General features: G+C 30.8%; 2 protein-coding genes across 3 annotated transcripts; one reads left to right on the forward strand and one right to left on the reverse strand.

Annotated features, from left to right (window-relative positions):
- Positions 1–684: 684 nt before the first annotated feature.
- LOC108450023 (transcription factor-like protein DPB) lies at positions 685–4909 on the reverse strand. Of its 2 annotated transcripts, none has more exons than XM_017747447.2 (10): positions 4543–4909; positions 4205–4460; positions 3711–3790; positions 3459–3502; positions 2518–2580; positions 2258–2404; positions 2080–2148; positions 1791–1889; positions 1523–1593; positions 685–1227 (listed from the first exon to the last, which is right to left on the reverse strand). In XM_017747447.2, exons 2-10 carry the CDS (start codon positions 4456–4458, stop codon positions 993–995), a joined length of 1062 nt encoding a protein of 353 aa, XP_017602936.1. In that variant the 5' UTR covers positions 4459–4460; positions 4543–4909; the 3' UTR covers positions 685–992. The 2 variants fall into 2 exon arrangements, with proteins under 2 accessions (XP_017602936.1, XP_017602938.1); XM_017747449.2 differs by having other exon boundaries at positions 3711–3787; positions 4543–4859.
- Positions 4910–13290: 8381 nt separating this feature from the next.
- On the forward strand, positions 13291–15740 carry LOC108450045 (heavy metal-associated isoprenylated plant protein 6-like). The gene is made up of 5 exons (XM_017747475.2): positions 13291–13588; positions 13716–13866; positions 14095–14345; positions 14433–14511; positions 14799–15740. Exons 1-5 carry the CDS (start codon positions 13580–13582, stop codon positions 15368–15370), a joined length of 1062 nt encoding a protein of 353 aa, XP_017602964.1. The 5' UTR covers positions 13291–13579; the 3' UTR covers positions 15371–15740.
- The last annotated feature ends 7891 nt before the right edge of the window (positions 15741–23631 follow it).

Consider the following 23631-nt stretch of genomic DNA (forward strand, 5'->3'; position numbering starts at 1 on the left):
AACAATAATGCAGCATTCTAGTTTTTAAAACACAAAACTAAACCGAATATAAAAAATAAGAACTAAATTCTATTAGTTTGGTTCAGTTCAGTTCATTAGTTTTTAATTATTTTTAAAATTATAGTTCGTTCACTATTTTGAATATAAAATATTTAATTTTACATTATAAAAATTAAAAAGTACTCATCAATTAAATAAAAAAATAAAATTCCCTTTCGTTTTACTATTTATGTTTAAGATTTATAACTAACTCTCCCAATAATGTCATCTCCAAGATTCAAACTTATATCTTCCCTTGAAAATGTAATGTGCTTTCACATCCAGCACTTGGTGGTTAATTGCAACTTTTTAATTAGTTAATTGAAAACCGAACTAAACCGAGTACTTACCAAACGAAGGATATGCCACTCCAACATCAAATCTTGGTCAACTACCAAGCTTAAAGTGAGTGAACCCAGGTCCTCAACAAAGAAGGGAAATTGCATGTCATTAACTAGTAACAAGGCTTAAATCCAACTTCAGTTCGAATCCCAAAATTCAAAATAATTACATTTAACAAATTTTAAATTGAAATACTACTACTCATTTAAGAAACATTTACTATTACTAGAATTCATGGACCAAATTAGCAAGTTCTGAATTTAGCATTTCAAGTTCACAACAAAATAATAGGGAAAAAAGAGATTTTAAAAACTAGTTCATTCTATATAATTCTTTATGCAGCAGCCAACAATCTCTACCGTCTAATACAAATAAAGCTAATTTCTACTACAGTGGGGGAAATAGAATAAAACAAATACATGAGCAAATTATGTTGATGTAAAAGCTGACGACTTGCCAGGAAATAGAAAGACACCCTCCAAAAGCCTCAGGCTTAATGTGGGGTAACATATTATGAGGTGAGGCTCATCTTACAGGGCACGCTTCTGGCAATTTACTTTACACAATGTACAAATAGATTGTCTCTCGGCAATTGTCATGAAACTCAACTATTAATGTTCATGCTTAACTCGAGCTTTCAATATTCCCGGCAGAGGCGGGGATGTAGGAGGCCTACCTGGTGTGCTTGTCCTTGGGGGAGCAAGGATCTGTTGCTGGTACATTGCAGACATGCTAGAACCTTCACCATCTGCAGAAAAATTGTGTGCCATTTCATCGGTCTGTGGTCTCTCGCAGAATTTCATGGCCTTCAAAACATAATTGTCATCGTGGAGCTCAAAGGGAGTGCTGTAAAACAGAAAACCAATAATATGAAAATGAAACAAAAACAAGGTAAGTGAAGAATCAAAAGATAATTTTAGCATTTGGTCACTCTTCACTTGCTTGTCAAGCGAAGGCTGCCATCGACTACAGAATTTACCCCTATACCTAGACTAGCCCCTACTTTCTCTCTCTTAGGCATTCCATGATTTATCATCAAAACATGAGTCAAATACTTATCCTATTCTAGAAGAAATCACTCAAAATACCCACAAATCCTGCTGAATGTTGCTAAGTTATGATTATAGCGTAAAAACTTTACCTATTAAAGTCAAAATGCACCAGCTGCATATCTTCCGATATTTCTACCTCAACAGTTGCATGAGGGCGTGTCTACAATTTCAAAATGACAAGAGAGTAGAAATTAAGAAACCTCAGGATTTATGAAAGATTCCAAATAACTATAAAAACATACTTTGCATCTGTTGAGCACATTCATGCTCCATCGATCGCCTATTAGCCACACCCCACTGTTACAAATATTATTTTTCATTCCTTAAGAAAATGAGAGATTTACGAGGATGATAAACCTGCACCAGGATGAAAGGTAAAGCCACTCCCCCACCGGAAGCATTGCCTGAGCTGTATAGTTGCTCATTTCGTTGTATCAAATTCTGAAGACCTACAAACTGAGAAGCAAAACAAACACATGACCAAATGCCAGCAAACAAAGGGGCAAAGTGAAACTTGGTGTCCTCAAACAGCTCTCTGTCTAAATACAACAACTTGATGAATAGGAAAAATAAGAAAACTCTCAACCTAATTGCATGCAGAAAGCAATTCTACAAACATGTTAAAATTGAAATGTGTTTTGCTTACCTGTTCCTCCAATTCATGCAAATAGGCAGCCTTTTTATCAATCCTATTTCTCAGCCCAAGCCGTTCAGTCTGTTTTTACATTTGAAGAGCTTGTTAAACTCAATATTAGATCCATAATAGTCATGGCAGATCAAGCCTACTTGACATAAAAAGACAAAATTGGGAGCTGTATTGTCACCTTTAAATCTTCAATATCACTCAGACTAGTACGAGGAAGTCCCTTCCACTGTATTTCTTTTTTATCCTTAGATATAATATCCATTGCCATTAGAACATTCAGAGCATCATAAACCCTTCGGCGGATGTTTTTCTCGTCGTACTGTTGCTGAGAGTTTAAAAGAAAAAGGGGAATCAACATCGTTAATTTCACTCTTAGGATAAAAAATGAAACTTAGACATCAAAGAAGATAATATTGACATAAATAGAGTATTGCAAACCTGATCTGGTGATGCTACACTATTGCCAGGATCAGCAAATTCAGCTACAAGTTCATCTGCCACCTGGAGTAACTTTCACTCTCAGATAAAGACATGGGCTTATAAAATAAACCATCAATAGGTAAACGATAGAGCAACCAATGACTGTTGCCAAGCAAGGAGAGAAGCAAAGAAACTTCCAGCTCCCTTAAGCAAACAAAATAGTAATTCTCCAAACCTTTGAAATGCTAGAAAAGGAAGGTAAAACTTCATACACAAGCAAGCGAGTGCTGGCTAGCATGAGAAGGAATACTTGAATTTATCAATCACATCACTATATGAAATCAATTTCAAAAGAAAATCAGTATCATACTGTTTGAAAGTTTGAAACGGCACAAGAACTAAGTATCCACAGTGGAACTTGATTGATGCTTAGAATAACAAAACCACTTAATCATGAAATATACTTGCCACTGTAGATTAGTAAGCAATCAGAGTAGAAAAATGGGATGATGAAAAGGAAATCACCATGATATCAATTTTTCAGGTCTACTCTGCAATGATATATCAAATATTTACATTACGTTATAGAGGGTAATTTTGGAGCAATTATAGCAAATATTCTATACCTTAATATGATAGTCTCGCAATTAAAAGTTAAGGCATGCAAACACTGACCCACAAGAAGAAACAGTCAAACACACAACTAATTTGGATCAAGGTTACCCAACAATCCATATATCTAGTCCCTTAAAGCAGTAAAATATATATATATATATATATATTCAGCTTTTGCATGCATCATATAACACAGAAAGAATGAATTCAGGGAAAATTCAAATCATTTAGCCAAAATAGATAGATCATATACACACAGCAACAAGCACTAAGCAATGACCATTAATAAATTTAACAGAAACAAGAAACATAAATGAAAGAATAACTTTCTGAAACCACCTGACCTCATTGTATGTGGTTCTTCCCTTGCTTTCCACCTTTTCACAAACTGGATAAAAGCAAAGACAATTCAAACAAGAAATCAGTTAGTAAAGCCGCAACTGCTAACTCATCTGCAATATCCATGGTAGTAGAACAAGCACATGTAGTAAATTTTTCATATGAAAAATATCTGACAGAGCTTTTAATGCAATCTGTTATAAACCATAAATCACAAACTTTTGAAGGCAAGGAAAATGGAAAAGAGGAAACAAAACCTTTCATGCTAAATTGGCGGAGCCCTCTGCCACTCTTATCACCTGCAACTGCACGTTGACCTCTCTTCTTCTTTTTACTACTTCAAATGAAATTGGCAATCAGTTAAATTCATATAATACCCTAGCATTACGATAACATAGTACAACCAGGCAACAACTGCATTATTTTGCTAGTAATCAAAGGAAAAGCGCCATAGACAAACTAAATGCCAGCATCTACCTCATAGGCTAATAATCAAAACATTCACCAATTCAAGCTATCTTTGCTATTTAGCCCACAAAAAATGTTGAATTGGAGCATAATGCCATAATGTTTACCAAATTCAAGCATGAACAATTACAAATTTATATCATGAAAGCACAATTCAAGAGATTTCTTCAATGTATGTAAACCCTCACCCTCTTCCTTCGAAAACCCACAAGTGAATCAAGCATTAAACAGGATTATCACAAATTCAAGCTAAAACGGTATTCTAAAAAAAAAAAAAACTCACCCAACAGCACCTTGAGATCCAGCATCATCTCCGTGAATATCAAGATGGTTCAATCTTAAGAAAGTATTCTCACTAGCTGGTGTAGCCATAGCTTGCTCGCTCCGGCTCGAGGGAGAGCCAACACTACCGCTAGTCGAAACGGATTGACCGGAAACGGTCGTGCCCCACGACCTAGAAGCTCCTCCCAAAGTTGGGTTTTTCTCCCCATTTTCATGGTGGTTATGGTTTTGAATATGGTTACTACCACTTACCATACCTAAAAAACCAAACCCAGAAATTAAAAGTAAGAATTTAGTGAAAATTTGGGGGTATTGAGAGAAACCCAGAAGATAACTGACCTTAATGAAAAATGGGTGCTTGACATCAAGAAATGTTAATGAGGATAATCAGTAATAGTAGCTTCCAACCCAAAATAATATATTATTTCTATCTGTTTGATTCTATTACTTCAAATAAAAAAATTAAAAAAAGAAAATCACTTTGGAAGTGAGGAAAGACGAGGTTTTTATTATGGAAAATTGGAACCAGAGGGGGTTTCAAGGCTTGGAGAGGTTTGAAGGAAGGTTGTGGAAAAGAGGGAAATTTTATTTTTGTAAGGGTTTAGTTTTTGTTGTTAGGCTTTTGAGAAGTGTAATATTGGGTATGGGGGAATAAAGGTGGAATTTTCAATGGACTGGTCCACATACCCATATTTTGAGTTTAGGGATTACATGTTAGGTTTTTTTTTTTTAACGAATGTTAGTTTACTTCTACCAGCTAAAACTGTTGTACTACGTCTACCGAAATCAAAGTGTTATTAATAATTTTACCTAATTTAATACTTTTATATAATGATATTTAAATCATTTTAGATTTTTAGAAATAATTTTATCTAATTTAATATCTTCTAAATTGTATTTTTTAAAGAATATATAAATTACACCCAAATTTACATTCTCTTAATTTCATTTTATTCAGCCACTTTGTTTGCAATGTGGTTGCATTTTAAGGAGGTTTTTTAAAAAAAAAACAAGAATTTAAGAATTTAAATGCTTGTTTATTATTGGAGAGAAATGTTTCAGTAAATTGAAATATCAAAAGATATATATATATATATATATATATATATGCATAAAATAACAAAACTACTTTATGAAAAAATAAGTCGATTTCTAAATCATAAAAGTACCAAACTCTTGAATTTTCAATTTGAATTATAAAATAGTATTTTTAAATTGCAAAAATTAGATTATTTTATCCATTTAATAGCCCATTTTGTCGTTTATAGAGATTAATACTTATGAAAGTGTAATATATTTTATTTTTATATTTGTAAATTTAATATTAACATTATAATAAAATATGTTTGTTTTATAACTTATGGTCATGGTTCGGATTCTCTTTTAAAACAATATCATTTTCATTGTTTGAAACCTAAATTCTATCTTTAGAAATTAGTATTATACCAAATATTAGTTGGTACAGTAAAACACAGCTTTTAACTAATACAAACGGATCTAAATTTTATTCTTCACCAAAAGTTGACCTAACCTTCCACGGAAAAGGAAAAAATATGACCTAACCAAAGCTTTTTGTGCATGTGCCCAGAGTGACTAAAGGGATCCTAAGCCTAACCCTCTTCTTTGATTATTGAAAAGTGTTGAACACAGACCAACTCGAGAGGCACAAAAACATGATGATTTTTATGACATTAATGAGTCATGTTACTTGTTTGTATGTGCCTTCTTTGATTCAAAACAATATCATTTTCCGTATACGAAAAAAACAATACGCAAGTGTTGGGAAATTGCTATATTGTTAGAGCTTTAGAGCTGAAAGACCTAAAGAAAACTAGTTTTGATTGAGGCAAAGTTGGAGTTTATAGGAAACTTCGACTTCACGAAAAGTGAAGGTGCTGAAAAAAGGGTTTGGAATTATTGAAACAGAGAATACTTTAGACTGTGGACTGAGCATGATTGAAAAATTAAAGTGGGGGCACCCAAATTTTCATTCACCATTTTTACAAGAAACCAATACAAGACAAAACAGAACTTACTGAAGCTTCTCCTTTTTCTTTTTTCTACATGAATGTTAGAAGTGACTCTGTGGGTCAGTCTTTTCTTTGGTTACCTTTATTCCCACTATTTTTTTTTTCTTAATCTAAATTTTTTACTTATCTTTATGTATCATAATAAACAATATGAATGCTTCATTGACTTTCAAGTCATATCGGAAAAAAAAACATTTGACCCGCATCCACCGTTTCGTAGCAAGATGTCGGTAAGAACGCAAAAGTAACGAATACAATCCACCAAGTCCAACATCACAAACAGATGTCTTCAATTTGATACTGATGATCTTATTCTTCTCAAAGGAACTATCGAAGCTTCATATATCGTTAAAACCTTCGAATAAAATGTAGACAAAAATGAATAATCTCAAATGCAAGAAAATCGAGTCACATGAACTCAAGAAACACAGTTTTCATCAACTAAAAAAGTAATTATTATTATTTTGAAAAAGACTCCATGTCGAAAAACGATGGAGAACTGGCTAGAGGGGAAGAGGCGTAGGCACTAATGTTCGCACCAAATGATGGGCCAAAGGGAGGGGAAAACAGGGCCGTGAGGTGTTAGAGAAGAGGGAAGCAAGGAAGCAACGGAAGACGTAGAGGAGTGAATAAAGGAAATTAATATATGCACACATGACGTAAAATTTATTAAATTTCATTTATCAAAGTTGACAATTTTTAATTTTTAAAAATCAGTAGACTTGTGACGACTTTTTGGATGGGATCTAAGTATTTATGGATTGAGATGTCTTTCATAGTATTCGAAGATCTATCTCTCAGCTTCAAAATGCACCTTGAATCACTTGATTTCAAGTTCGAGAACTCAAGTTATGAACGTTTTAGTAAATACTACACGAGCAAAATTTCTGAATGAGATTATTACAGCAATTACAAGTTTCGGACTTTTAATTCGAGTTTAAGCCATATTGGATCGATTTGTAGGCTTAATTAGTTTTATTATTTTACTAGTTATTTATTTCGAAATTTGGATTTTTTTAAGTTATTTGTAAATTTCAATATATTTGAGAGTTTTATAGCATTCGAAGATCTAGGCATTTCTAGGTTGAGGTGTTTTCATAGCATTTGAAGATCTATGTCTTAGCTTCGAGACACACTTTGAATCACTTGATTTCAATTCCAGGAGCTCAAATTATAATCGTTTTAGTGAAGACTACGCGACAAAATTTCTAGACGAGATTATTATGAAAATTATGAGTTTTAGGCTTTTAATTCTAGTTTAAATTATATTGGATTTGATTTTTAGGTTTAATTTTTATTATACATGAGCCTAATATTAAATTTCTTAGGTTTTATTATTTTATTAGTTATTTATTCTGCATTTTGGATTTTTTAAAGTATTTTAAGTTATTTACAAGTTTTATATTTCTTAGTCAACAAAAAGTTTAATTTAAAACTATTTCTTGTATATATTAATTAGAGTTTCGGTATACTTAATAGCTTTATTTGGATATACTTAGCTCGCCTATATAAAGGCCTCTTCATAATTAATTAGGATACAATTCTTTCTTTCCATTAATTGAGTTTGTGGGGATTTATATCTCAAATGGTTTAATTGAACATTTATCCATCTATACATCATAGCCAACGGTTTACTCGTTTCATCAATTCATCATATCCATCTATTTGTTGGATTAGTGAACTGAGATGGCATCGTTGAGCAAGTTGTATTTGTTGATTTTTTCTATAATATATATTCCTTCTTATTCATTTTTTGTTTGAAACTATAATGTATATTTCTAGAATGCTAGAATGCTAGAAAGCTTAACCTCATTATACTTTTGGCAAAAAATTACGTTGAAAGATTCAAGAAATGAAGAAAAAGATGATGATGGTTATGGGTACTATTCTTCGCAATCTAGCATGGCAGATGTTGCTTCTTCTATGGCAAATGTGGAAACGAGTGGGATAGGAAAAAAGGAGAGGAAAAGAGGAATTTGCAGCAAGTTTGGGAAACAGAGTAGATTGAAGGAAAGAGAAACGTGTTTGGTTTACGATGCGAGGTGTAGGAAATGGAGTACAGTGATTTTTTTTAAGTTGAAGAATTTTGATAGGTTAAAATAATTAAATTCCAAACATACTAGTGTTTAATAGGACATCTTTTCATGTGTAAAAAGTAAAATATAATGGTAAAAATGAAAATATGTCATGTTCTTATGTCATTCTCCACATAAAGCATAAAATATTAAAAGTAAAAATTAAATAGATAAAATTCATAGATTTGGGGTTTATTTAACAACAAGATAAGTATCGAGCTTGCTTAAACATTGTGTGGTAGCTTAAGTACTTTTTAGTGTATTATCCATTTAAAAATAAATAAAGTACGAGAAAATCATTTTAAATATTCTAATTTTTCTCTCAAGACTATCTGTTACAAATATCTTATACCTATTGTTTTAAGGAATATAAAAAAACATTAAGTAAAATTATTGATTTTTTTATTTTTACCTCTTCTGTTTCTTGAGATAACTTTTCTTTATAAAAAAATCAGAATATAATTTTTGTTTACAATTTTGGTTTTGAAAAATAATTTAAATTAATTGAGTCTAAAAAATAATTTATGGTATATTATGTTTTTTGCACTAAAAATAAGGCATCAAAGTCGATTTAACAAGCCTTATGTAATATCAGTTTTGGATGTTTTTCTAAGGTATGAAACTTAGCTTGAAGTTATTACTAATTTGGGTTTGAGAAACATTGAGGAAGCATGTAATAATTTAACTTTTCTAGTTTTGTTTTGTTTTTAATTTGTTATTGGATTCTATTGAAAAATATTTTTTTATTTCCCATACATATCACTTCTTCAACAACGATGTTTTTACATTTTATTTTTCTATAATTTTTATATAGGAATTTCTATTTTAAATAATTTTGAGTTTTTTATATAATTTTAATATATAATTAGTGTCAAATTGCACAAAATATAAAAGTTGGGGATTAAAATTGTTATTATACCAACTAAAAAGTATCGCTTAATAGCCAAATGACAAAAAATAATTTGGAAAATTTTAGTAATCAAATTTTAATTTTTTAGTTAATCGATCAAAATGAAAATTCACCTATAATTTAGTACCTAATGGTGTAATTTACCCTTTCTTAATTTGGGCTTGAATAATATTGTTGCCTTCATTTGACCCAACATCAAACCCACAATAGTGGGCTTTATTTGGGCCAAACTCGTCAGACGTTTCAATTGTGGCCTTTCGAAATTAGACGGGCTACACTATTCCTTTGCTCCGTCCTATGCAGCGGCCCTTTCTGGATAACAGTTTTTTTTTATATACAATATTAGGGTAAGGGATTGGGTTAATACAGTTCGAATATGTGCCAGACAAGTGTTTAACAAGAGTTTTAACCACTATTATATTTAAGTCAAGATTTCTGGATAATAATTTTAGTTAAATGCTTAAATTGGAGTTGCATTAATATTTTATACTATTCAATTCTTTTAAAATATTTTATATTCATGTAATAATTCTATATTAAAATTAGCCAAATATTTTTAACTAAAAATTGTAATTTAAATTATAATATTTTTAAATGTGTAATAATTTTCATAACTTCTATTAAATTATAATTATTTCTAAATGTATAATTATTATAACTTCTATTCTACTTTAACCTTTTTATTTTTAAATATGAATTTAGTAATATGATAGAAAATAAAGGATAATTTCATCCGTTTAAAAGTTTTTTCAAAAGCGTGCTTTTATATATATATTATAGATTCAAATAAAAGTTTCTCATACACTTCACTAAAAATCAATTTTGTAGTATAAAATTAAGTGAGGGTTAAGGTGTTTAAAATAGAACATATAACTATTGAGTTTGTTATTACTTGAAAAATAAATAAATAAATAATAATTTGAAATTTAGTATACAATTGAAATTTTTTATGGAAAATTAAGAGTTTTTTAACTTCACAAGTAGAGGTGAAATGTTGTCAAGACAATGTGTCTTGAAAGAATATTAAAAAATTAAAATAGACACTGTGATATACTAAACACCGCTTGTGGAGTTAAAAAACTTCACTAATAGTGAACAGAATACTAATCCAATCTTTATTTAAACACTTTCGAAAAATGTTAATCCTTTATTTAATCATCTTTATTTAACAATTTTAAAATATTCGAAAAAGTATAGTTTTATAGTACAATCCAAATTATAATTGGATGATAAAAATATGAAATTTGGATGTGAATTCCATTGAAATTTTGAAATCCTCCTAATTAATTTGAAGGTTGGAACAAAATAAGAAGCATTGAATATTGGATGGTTTCAATTCCAAAAAGAAAGAAGTTAGATTTGCAATTAATAAGAGGAGATAATTCAAACTTGTACAAAGTGTAATATGGTCAAGTGGGTGTTAATAAATGGGAGTAGTAATTAGTATGTCTACTTGGATCAACAAACATTAAATTAAACAGGTTTTGGATTTGATTTTGGGTTTTCAAATGGGTGGGTGGGCCGTCGATACAAATGCAGGTATTTATAAAGGAAGTTGGTAACTCAACATCAAAACCTTCATCTCATTAATATCCTCAATCACTTCAATTTTCAATTAGGCAGGCTTTTAATCTCCCACTTGACATGGTGGAATCTTGAAAGTAAATGCATTTTCCCTTCTCATTTCATCAACATACACTCAACTCAATGGTACATAACAAGCTTTAAAATGGTCTAGTGTTTTTAATTGAACACCCTAAAATAACAGCCAATGAAAATGTGGTTTTGTATTATGTTAGGGGTATCCTCAGGAAAATAATATAAAGAAATATTTTGGCTAACAACTTGGGGCTATGCGCAGGTGTCGATTGAGGAAGTACTGCTGCGCCCACGTGATGCTCTTTCAACAATACCACCACCACATCCACATGTTAATTTTGGTTTTTTTCCAAATAAACAAGTTGAGAATATTTCATACTATCCATAAACAGTCTGTTCTGTAACAGATATAAATGATTTATTTGCAAGGACTAATGCTTTATATCAGAAGTTAACCCACACATTTAATTTACTCTCTCTCTCTCTCTCTCTCTCTTTTTGGTTTATCAAAATCATCGAAACAAATAGTCAAAATAAAAAAGCCTAGGCGACAAGATCTATGCTTAAAAAATAATAATTTCATGAATTTAATGTTTTCAAAGAAGAATAATAATAATAACCCTTAATGAAAAGTGTAATTTTGAAAGTGAAATGTAACCCTCAAAATTAAATAAGGCTGCATGAATATTAAATCTTTTTAATTGAAAGAGTTACTCGCCAAGCATAAACACCAGACCAACTATAATAATTCAAATATTAAGCTTAATTGCTGCTGTTTTTTTATTCCAGTGTAACGAAGGAAACATGTTACACAAAATTTGTTTTTTTTTTTTCCTTGTCATTATTGTTTCGGAATTGCTTGCTGCAAAAGTAGAGAGGAATGTGTGGGATATTTCTAGGGAAGTTTCTTAGTCGGGTTGGCCATTGGTTAGATGACAAAATTCCAGCATCGGGGCAGGCTATGGCGATGGGGGACCCCTTTTTCTTAGCTTGTCTCGTACAACAAACGTCGGGGACTTGTTGGCTGGCTGGCCCAGCCCCTTACCACCCTAACATACATGATTTTTGAGACGTGAATATCAATGTCAGTCGCGTTCAAAAATTTGGTCTCAAGTAACGTCTCCCATCGGTAATTGGCCTCCCCTCCCCCAGCTGAAGAACGCCCTAGGATTCTGGCTTCCCCGATTTCTATCTCATCATTGCTTTTGTGGTTGGTTACATCGCTTATTTTTGTTTTGTACCTAAATCATCATCTCATTTGGCTTCACCCACCTATAATCACATATCTTTTTTCTCCCTATAAACTAAGATTTGTATGCATATACATATATATGATGCAAAGCTTTGATATGTGTGATCAGATTATTTAGCCAATATGCACCATGTACCCGCGCAATGATGTTGATATTCGGCAACAAAACAATTTGGCCCGCTGTTTTGTTACGCAGAAAACATCCACGACGGCTTTCAACCTTTTATTTTTATTAATTACATAAGAATTTGAATTGAATTTAAAGTATTTTAACAGATGAAATAATTTTGAATAATTTCATGATTAACGACAACTCCCAATATTAAACGTAATAGCTACCCTTTAGATTTTCCACCCTGCCCTGCCCTATCAAAGAAAATTCCAATATTAGACCACAAAATCCCTATCAAAGAAAGCAATTTCGCATCTTAAATTCAAACCATATTACTACTTAGTTTACAAGGAAATATATACATTAATACACAAATTGCAACCTAATAGCATAAAGTGCTATCATTATGTAAAAATTTGTTCCAAATGAGAAAGGCATTATAATAAAATAAATTAATCTCTACGTACAACTTCCTCTAAAATAAATTTTAATTAAGCTCTCTAAAACACAAATTTAATACACAAACAAAACAATATATATTACATGGTGAATGCATTAAAATTTCACTTTAAAAAATAGTATCAAATGATTTAAAATTAATTATTACATTTAATAAATATTAACAGAAACAGTGTTTGTAAAAGCGAGGTCAAACGAATTACAATCGGGTAGTTAATTAACTTTAAATGACTTAATTAAAAATTACCATGCACTAAAACCTACGCTTGAATTTTGAACGCTTGAATTTTGTTTTTCAAATACTAAAACGTTCCTAACGAGACTTTCAAAATCACCCACCCACCCACCCACCCACCCACCCACCCACAGTCAGTCCTGTTTCCAAAAGTACCCAACCACAATAAATTACATAAATATTATTTGATAATTTGTCTAAGTTAATATTTTTGGTTACAATTTAGTTATAAAATTATTATTTTATAAATAATAAATATTTTAATGTTTTAAATCTAAAAATATCTATACAGATGAAATAATTTCAATATAAACATTATCGGCCACGAAGCGGTCGTTCCTCCGCAACCATCAGTCCAATACGGCGGCACAACGAAAACAATAAATTTTATAAACAACAAAACCCAAACCATTGCCCTTTTCCTTTAATAAACCCAAACCATTTAGCCCACCCTTGCTGACTTCATCACTTATATAACCAAACACCCATCATAAAAATCACATCAGCCTATATTTGATCCATCGACCATCATACATAACATACACTCATCATACATACATACATACATACCTTATCAACCGCCTCTCCCGATTATAAATGCGCTTCTTTGCCTATGTTTCATCTCTTCAAACAGCTCTTTATTATTCTTTCTCAAATCCCTCAATAATCATAATCTTTAGCAATTTAAAGTAAAATTTCAAGCAATGGGTGAGGTTAGTTACCAGCTCTTTCCTTCAACATTCTCTCCGATCTTTTCCTTCCGTTTCTTCAATTATTTTAGGATTTTTTTTTCTTCTCTTTGATCTCGTCTGAGTTATAGTTTTGTTTCTTGTTTTCCAGCAAAAAGGAGCTAAGCCTGAAGCCGAGAAGAAGCCCGCCGCCGATTCCGGCGCTAAGCAAGACGACGGCAAGGTTACCGCCATTTACAAGATTGATATGCATTGTGAAGGTTGTGCCAAGAAGATTAAACGGTCGATTAAACATTATGAAGGTAATTATTTGAAGTTTATTGATTAAAATAATAACAATTTTGGAATTTGTCAAACTTGGATAGATACATCGTTAGTCTCCGTGAGTTGTTCGACAAGTTTTCCCGTAATAATCGGGGAACTGGATAAGGATCAGACTTCGTGGGTCGTGCTAATTTTCCAACCTTAACTAGAAATAGATAAATTGTCAAATTGAAATTGCCTAACACGGACGTTGTTGTTGGTTGAAGGTGTGGAAGATGTGAAAACGGATTGTGGAGCCAACAAGCTAACGGTGACTGGCAAAGTGGACCCGGCTAAAGTCAGAGATAGGTTGGCCGAGAAAACTAAGAAGAAAGTCGACCTGATTTCCCCTCAGCCTAAGAAAAATGCGGCCCCAGCCGCTGCTGCTGCTGGAGGTGGTGATAAGAAACCAGACGCTGGGAAGAAACCCGAGGAGAAGAAAGAAGAAAAGAAGGAAGAGAAAAAGCCACCCAAAGAGGTAAAAAAAAACAAACTTGTTTTTCGTACATAATTTAACGACGAGTTTAGCGTAATTAATCCGAATTAAATTGTGTTTGATTTACAGAGTACGGTGGTTTTGAAGATTAGAACACATTGCGACGGTTGCATTCAAAAAATGCGAAAAATAATCAAGAAAACCGATGGTAAGTTTATTAATTATGATTTATTTGAAATAATACTAAAATTTTGCCGTTGGGAGATGTTATCTTGTGTTAATTAATCCGTTGGAGTAGGGGATAAGTAAAGGCGCATTTAATCAAACTAGAAATCTTAAAATACGGACAGTAACATAAAAGTTTATTTAAGTAAAAATGAAAACTGAAAATCATATATTTAGAACCTAGTAAAATTAATTTAAGTAATAAAATGTGTATAAATTAATTAAAACAATGCTAATATTGACGTGGTTTTACTTGAATTATTATTACAGGCGTTCAATCAGTTGACATTGATGGAACTAAAGATTTAGTAACCGTGAAAGGCACAATGGACTTGAAAGACCTCGTTCCTTATCTCAAGGAGAAGTTGAAACGAAGTGTCGACGTGGTCCCGCCTAAGAAAGACGACGGTGGTGAAAAGAAAGACGGCGGAGAAAAGAAAGATGCCGGCGCTGATAAGAATGGGAAAGAGAAAGAAGCTGCTGCCGCCGGAGGCGAGAAAAAAGAAGGCGGCGGTGAAACGAAGATGGAAGTGAGCAAGATGGAGTATCATGGATACGCGTATCCTCCACAGCCAATGTATTGGTCAGATAGACACGTGTATGGTGGTCCGAGTAACGCGGTGGAAGGATATCAGAATCAGCAGCATCACGAGTACGGATACATGAACCAGGGGTACATCAACATGAATCAAGGGTATATGTCTCATCCTGGGTATGCGAGTCAAGGGTATATGTCTCACCCTGGGTATGTGAATCCAGGGTACATGGTGGACCCGCGGCATCCCCTTCACGCGCCTCAGATGTTCAGCGATGAGAATCCAAACGCCTGCTCCATCATGTAAGAAAGGAAATCAACGGTGGATAATAAGGAATTAATTATGATTACTATAGAGAGAAGAAAGAAAAGGGGACCAAATGTAAATAGCAGAACTTTCTAGGGAGAGAAAAGTAAATAACAGAGAACTTCGAAAAAAGGAAGGGACCGACGATGTAATAGGAAATAGTAGAATTTTGGAATTATCGCGAAGGTTAGAACTTAGAACCTTTTTGTTTTTGTTTTTAATGTATGGAAGAACCGGCCAAAGCCGGCTTGGCTTGAGCGGTTTAGTGTTGGGACGGTCGCGGGTTCTTTTTTTTTTTTTTTTAATTTTTGTTTGTTGTATTTTTATAAATTCTATTCTTATGAAATATAAATTGTTATTTCATTTTAAACTTGATAAATTAATTTGTGATGGAGCCGCGAGTAGTGAGTGGCAATAGAGGATGCCACGTGGTATCGTCGTATGAATTTCATGTTCCTATAAAATTTTGTTTGTCTTTGCTGAGATTACTGTGTTTGGTTTATCAGTGGTGACTGATGATTAGATTAGCATTTTATTTTATTTTATCTTATTTTATTAAATGGTTAATCTTTAATATATCATAATGGTATCAATTTTATCTTTAATTTTATATAAAATCATTTATATCCTTTTAATGTAACTAATTGTCTTTTTTTTTTTACATTATCTTCTTAGCCAAGTTTTTCCATTTTATATTATGTAATTGTATAATTTTCTCTATTAAATAAGAATTCTTTATTAATTCTTTTGGTTTTGACGATAGTGATTGGGAAAAGTTGAGAACTTTGCGTGGTACAAAATTGTTGTGTGTAGTACACAGTATTTGATTTCTTTTTTACTCCTTCCTGGGACAGTACGAAAAAGTGTTGAATTAATTAAAAAAGTTTCCTTCCATTTAATAAATCATCTAAATTGGCGTTATTTAGATTTAATAACTGTAGAGACAAAATAAATTATTTGTTTAAGAAATAATTTAATATATAACATTTTTTTTATAAAGGAAGGAAATTCATATCATGACAAAAGTAACATAGATGTTATAAATTTGTAAGAGAGAATGCTTGCAGAAAAGAGTTTTAATTACTTAATTTGAGTCATTGGTCAAATTGATTTGGTCATTGTGGTTTAACTACAATAATAACCTTTATAATCTACAAACAGCTACTCTTATCATAATTCAGAAATAAACTTCCAGAAAACCCAAAATAAAAGCACGTTTAATTGCAGCGAAAAGGCCATGAAACAAAATCGATACACCTATGTACCTTTTCATGGCATCTAAAAGGCTATTTAAGCTGAAGTTTGTAGCCTTTTACGCACTCACTCACTGTCGTTAAGGGTCACACGTTTATAATAATTTTATTAATATTGCATGTTAATTTTTAATTTTAATTTACGTGAAGGCTTGATGTTTAATTGTGTGAAAAAGGAATCACTTCATTTGAAGGAATTACATAATTCCTAGTGGAGAGAGAGGAAAAAAAAAAAAGAGTCCGAAAATATCAAAATTATTTATTTATCACGTTTGATTTCATATTTCCCTGCATCATCTTCACAGTGAAAGCTAATAATAATTCATTAAAGCTTAATTGAAATAAAAAGTACGACTATCCTTATCTCTTTTTCCTTTTTTTTTTCTTTGGTGGTCCTTTAATGAAATAATGGATGATATATAGTTTTAGAACTATTAGTATTTTCAATAAAAACAATTGATTGTTTGTGAGGATCGGACTCTTTTTTTTTTTCTAATTTTTAAAAAAAGGTGTTTGAACATAAGAAAATTAATCAATGATTCTTTTTCTTTTGGCAGATTAAAAATCAAGAGTGTTTAACAAAGGGAAGCAACTGATTAATAGTATAGATATTGGGAAATCCAATTAGAAGTTGTGTGTTTTTTCATAATTATCATTATAACTAGAAACTCATCCATACAACAATCCTAAAACTCTAGCAACAATATGCATATGCGTATGCAAACTTGGATGGTTATAAGCATACATAATAGTTTTCTTTAACGAGAGAAATAAAAACCCTAAAATAATATATCATGTACATGAGATGCATTGAAATGGTATTTGTGCTAGTGTATGTTTTATTAATGTATCACATCACATACCAATATTTATTAGAATTGAATATATATTAATAATTTGTGTATTCAATAAACTTTATTTATTATAAATTAAATCTTAATTTAATTAGTATTGTTGATATTGTAATAATAAAAAAGATATGTGTTGGAACATGTTTATGAGAAATGACTACATTTTAAATGTGAACAACCAATTCTTTTTATGGTGGTTTTTTTAGAGAAGTCATTTGGGAAAGAAAGGAAAGGATAGAGGTGTGGGCATGCGGTTCATATATATATTAAACATTGCACTTTGGTGAAGGACAAAAGCTACGCCATGAAAAGAGGGCTTTCAAGGTGGATATATCGATGAGACTTGGACAAATAAATAATTTTATAATTCCTGGAGAAGAAGTAAAACTGTGTCCACGGCCACACCATTGAAAAGATGAAGAAGACAAAAGGTTGTGTGTATATAAAAAATATATATATATAAACGCATGAAATGGTGAAATGAAAGGACGTGTAGAATTACGAAAGATGAGGGTGGAGTCTTTTGTTTGTATTCAGAAACGGTGACGTATTTGTTGTTTATTTATTAATTTCAACGAAAATGGGGCAGCCGAGGTTCGCCAATCATTTAGAAGATAAGAGAAGTCACGCCTTTGCTTGCATCATCCCCATTATGCTTTTTATTTATTTTAAGATTGTAACCTTTTGATTATGACTTTGTGGGGTTTCATAATCATCAATTTAATAATATTTAACCCCAAAAAATAATATCTATTTTTATTTCGTAACAAGACCACGATTTAAGTATTATTTCAAATATATGCTATTTAATCACACTTAATTAATTTTGATTCTAATTAATAAAAATATTTTTATCTATATTTAATTATAATAAATATTTATATTTATATTTAATTAGAATTTTCTAATAATTATATTTAAAAATTAAAAAAATCAATTAATATATATATTTTATTAAAAAACTAAAATTTAACATTTTAAATATAACCTCTTTATGAATTACCGTGGTTTTCCATTTATAAAGGAATTAATATTTGATGCGATACATCTTATGCAGGGGTAAAGTGAATAATTGCTTTACAATAGTTACAAATGAATTATAAATTTTTGAAATTAAAATACAATTTCACTATCATTCAAATTTATCATTTTTGGGTCAAAATCAATGCTACCTGTTTATGCATGTACCATCAATTAACCAAATGATGGCAGATCATCATAAACTTTTAAAAATTAAATTCATTCAGTATAATCACTTTCTTTTTCGAAAAGAATAAAATTATATCTAATTAAACTAAAACAAAAGGATTTTCTGCAAATAACTGTAACTCATTCTCTCTATCAAAAGTTATTTTGGCCATTTGATCTCTTTTTTTGTTTTTTTCTCTAAGAATATATTCTAGAATCTAATTCTCTACATTCTTCAAGAGCTGATATATATGTCTGATTAACGCCAAGTTAAAGGACCTCGAATTAGATTCATGGATAACTTCAATAATCTCCAAACTATCTGTTTGCATCAACACTCTATTCACATTGCTTTCCTTGCAACATTGACAGCCCATCTAAAATACCTCGTAATTCAACATAAAAAATTGAGCATTTCCCCAACCGTCGGTTTAAACCAATAATACACTACCCTTATTCATCTCTCAAGGCTCCCCCTGCAGCAACATATCTTGATTCTATCTTAACCGAACCACTAGATCTTATTCGCACCCAACTACCTATCCAGTTGTACTCGCCCCTCATAACTTGCCTCACAATAGAGTTTACCTTGCGAAAAGACACATGCTGCTTAGCCCAACTATACGAACCTTTGACAATTTATTCTGCACTTTATGGCATTCTTTGAAAAATAAGGAAATTCCTATTCTTCCAAATACACCATGTAACTAGACCAATGAAAACCAACCAATTGATCCCCTCAAAGACGAAATTTTGACGATTTTGCAAATTAGACGCAAGCCACTCCTGCAAGTGCCCGAAAAAGAAGCAAGCATGCTCCTCAATTGGAATAATCTGTGACCAAATACCTTTCGCTACACTACAGTCTCTCATGGAATGAATTACATTCTCCGAAACTAACCCGTAGATCGTACACTGATCATCATTCACAATAGCATGCCTTAGCCTCTCCACTTGCATTAGAAAACGTTACTTGAGAGCCAGGCAAAAAAGAGTTAAACCCTCTAAGGACTTTGACATTTTCATGGCAGGTTCCGCACTTCATCCCTCGAACCTTACGAATCCTCTTTAATCAGCCTATAAGCGCTCTTGATATAAAAAGAACTTGTTGAGGTGTCCACCCAAACAATTCTATTTGAACCCGCAGAAAGATGTGAGAGTGAATCAGTGAAATACTGACAATGCAATTAATAATCTCATCTGGTATCATCATTTTAATTCACTGAGATGGTGTAAAATGTTATATCATAAATGCATTAAATATGAACTTTTATCAAATACTTAAATTATTTGCAAGTATAATACTCACATTTACAAAATACTAAAAGTAAAACCTGATATCAAGGACAAATTCGACACTATATAGTCTTTTGATAAAGGAAAATTCGCATTCCTCTCGCAGCTCCTAACCAACGAAGCACCTTTTTCTCGCCAAGCTCAAAAGCGTGCATCATGTTTTAAATTATGAAGTTTATATGTTCCCAACTTCGAGGATAAAAATATACAAATTTTTGAAGGTTTTACTAAAAATCTTATTATACACAAATTTAAAAAATAAATATTTAAAAATAATATATAATGAAACGTAGGGTTTAAAATTAATTAATCATAATAACATATGAAATATGTACAATATTAAAATTAAAAAATTGTTTAAATTGTGAGTAAAACAAACAATTAATAGGGATAATAACTTGTACATATTAAAATAAAATGTATTAAATACATAAAAATAAAGCTTTGGTTGAATGATAATTTAAGGTTTTACAAATTCGATTAGCACGGGTGCAAATCCCACTATATGCATGAAAGAGCATTTCTATAATTTCTTAATCAAATTATTGACCCGATTGAAGGTGACACAAACTTAGTAAAGCACTTAATAAATAGTAAGTATAGATATATACAATTGATATATAGAAATAATAAAGGGTACATAATTAAAATTAAAATGTATTAAAATAAACCTTTAATTTAGTGGTTTGGGTTCAAATCTCCGTGTGTATATATATATATAATTTTTTCAAATAAAAATATTAAAACACTCTCAAATAATATTATTTATTTTAATTACTGAAAGTGATTTCCATCATTTAACAGTTGAGTATATTATTTAATTAATCTTTTTAGGGCAAAGGAAAAGTTATTAAAGGTAGATGCTTTAAGCCATTTCTGTATCATTCTCTTTGTTAACATCATTCATTATAACAATTAATTTGCTATAGCATCGATTTTTTCTCCTATAACAACTATAAAATATACAATTTTTTTATTAAATTAATTCTTTACACCAATTTTTAAGTAGAATCAAAAAAAGAAGTTAAACTATTATTTTAATAAAATGATTAAATTTTATATAAAATATATCTTATTAATTAAATAAGTATAATTTTTAATAAATGAAATCACATCTGTACATTTTATTTTATTAAAGATAAGATATAAATCTCATTAATTAATAATAATATTAATAAATTATAGTCTTAAATTTAAAATTTTAAAAATTCAAATAAAATATAGTAATCCATTCTTATTAAATAAATATAATTTTCAATAAATGGAATTATATTAGTAAATTTTATTAAGATACTTTTAAAACCTCATAAATTAATAATATTATAGTTTTTAATTTAATTTAAAAAATAATTTGAATCTTAAAATGTTGTTATAAGTGTCTCGATGTTATTATAACAGAATAACAAATCACTTTTGTATAACATTCAATTTTTTGTTAGATAAATGGAGATGTAATAAAGAAAGTTGTCTGTACATATATAAGTTTATTTTAATGAAATTGTATCATTTTATTGGCAAAGTTATAATATATATCAATTCATATTTATAAAATAAATAGGTTTGGTGAATCTTTCATGTCTAATGTTTGCGGTTCTTATATAACTTGGAAATGTGCATGCAAAAAACTTAGAAAATTATTAAGTGATGTAGTATCAATGTAGGAGGAAATAGGTTTAAGTGCGGTAAAACATATTATTCTCCTATGGGTTAGGAGAGTTTATGAGTAATTTTAGGAGGAAATGAGTTTAAGTGCGCTAAAACACATTATTCTCTTATTTATGGGTCAGGAGAGATTATGAGTAATTTTAAGTATTATCTAAAAAAACCGATCGAAAGTGTTAAAAAAATTAACAGTGGAAATGAAAGTAACTTCCCCTTATATGACAAACTTTCCAAATTTCTTGAACACCCATGAGAACGACTCCTCCTACCAAAAAACCTTACAGTGAATTCCTTATTTTTGCAGAAAAGGGATTTCTCATTTTCCAACCACACCAAAAGTCAAATTTCATTGGAAACACCCCCAATGTTTCCTTTCAACTATGTGTAAACACTACATGTTCTTTCCTTGACTGAAATGCAACCCGTGTAAGAAATGAGATGAAATTTCCATGGAGAAAAACACACACCCACCCCCATTCCACAACATGTTTTCTTGGTGGCGATTCGATGATTACAAATGAACCCCTCCATTGAGAGACGACGATTAACCCAAACAATGGAGTCCCTGTTGTTAGTGGAATGGCACGTAAGCTTATATGTCATGCTTTATGAGTCTTCAGTCTTTACCTAACTACACCCACAATTTCATACCAATCAACTTATTATTTCACAAAATTTTAAACCCTTTTTCCAAAAAACATATACTATTATATGATTAATATGATTTCATAGGATTGGGTTTAAATATGAAGTTATCAAAGCATGGCTAAAATTTGTTTTCTACCAAACTCAACATTGTACTCATCTTACATTGATACACATAATTGTTTTATATTAGTAGTGAAGAAGAAAACATAACATTAAGCAGGCCTGAGCTCAGCTAATTTAATCATTTAGCCTTGTTGAACCCGACAAAAATGGAGGGGGTTACCTAACAAATTATTTAATGAGTTATTTTTAAAAGGAGAAAAAAATGATCAGCTTACATAAACCTTAATTGATATAATATAATATAATATAATAATTACTAAGATAAATAATATTCCTTCTTCATACTCTAATTCTGACATCATGATTCACGAGTGAAAAGACTATTAAACAATAATAAATCGGCTATGGCAATCATAATAATAATAAAATTAATTAAATTAAAGCTTTAATTTTGATGGCAAAACCCTTTAGTACTCCATAAATTGCAGAAAATTAATTTGTTTATATAGGAAATAGATTACTTTTGTATTATAATTCCAATTACATTAACATGCAGCAGTAACTTTTTGAATATAAGTTGATTGGGAAGCTTCTAAAAAGCAGATGGATTGGATGGATGGCAACGCAAGCATGAAGCATGCCTGCCGAAAACAAAATGACAAATTCATTATTATTTAATTAATTGTATGTTAATGACAGATTAACGGTTGATGCAATTGAGTTTCGAACTAATCACGGATCTCATCTCTTGTGATTAAACTAAGCTAATTAACAATGTAAGTCAAAGGGAGGTTTTATAACCCACAAAAATTATCCTTAATTTAGTGGGGGAGGACGGATAAGGCACGCAGTTGGTGCATTCCATCATTCAATGATTTTTACATTCCTTTATACACCAATTTGGGGAATGATATATCCAATTAAGTATGGCACGTACCTACGTCCATTAATTAAGTAATTAAAATATTGGTAGAGAATTCCCCCATATGATTGAGTTTAATCAATGTTTCAACACTGTAATTCCATAAGGAGATCTTAATGAAACATTATCCAAATCAAGCCTACCCTTATTATATAGAGGTATGAGCATATAGGTTGATATCTTACAAGGCATCTTCTTTTTATACGCTTCATTTGTTTATTTACTTTATAATTTTTTATGTTTTGGATACAACTAAATGGAGTTCTGATGTATGTACCCAAAATAACAAATCCCCCAAGCTTTTTTTTATAAAATTTCTTATAATCAAAACATTTCAATAAAGGTAGACTTTGATTCAATAAAATATATATTTTTTTT

Source organism: Gossypium arboreum, chromosome 9 (genome assembly GCF_025698485.1).
Source record: "Gossypium arboreum isolate Shixiya-1 chromosome 9, ASM2569848v2, whole genome shotgun sequence".
Taxonomy (NCBI): domain Eukaryota; kingdom Viridiplantae; phylum Streptophyta; class Magnoliopsida; order Malvales; family Malvaceae; genus Gossypium; species Gossypium arboreum.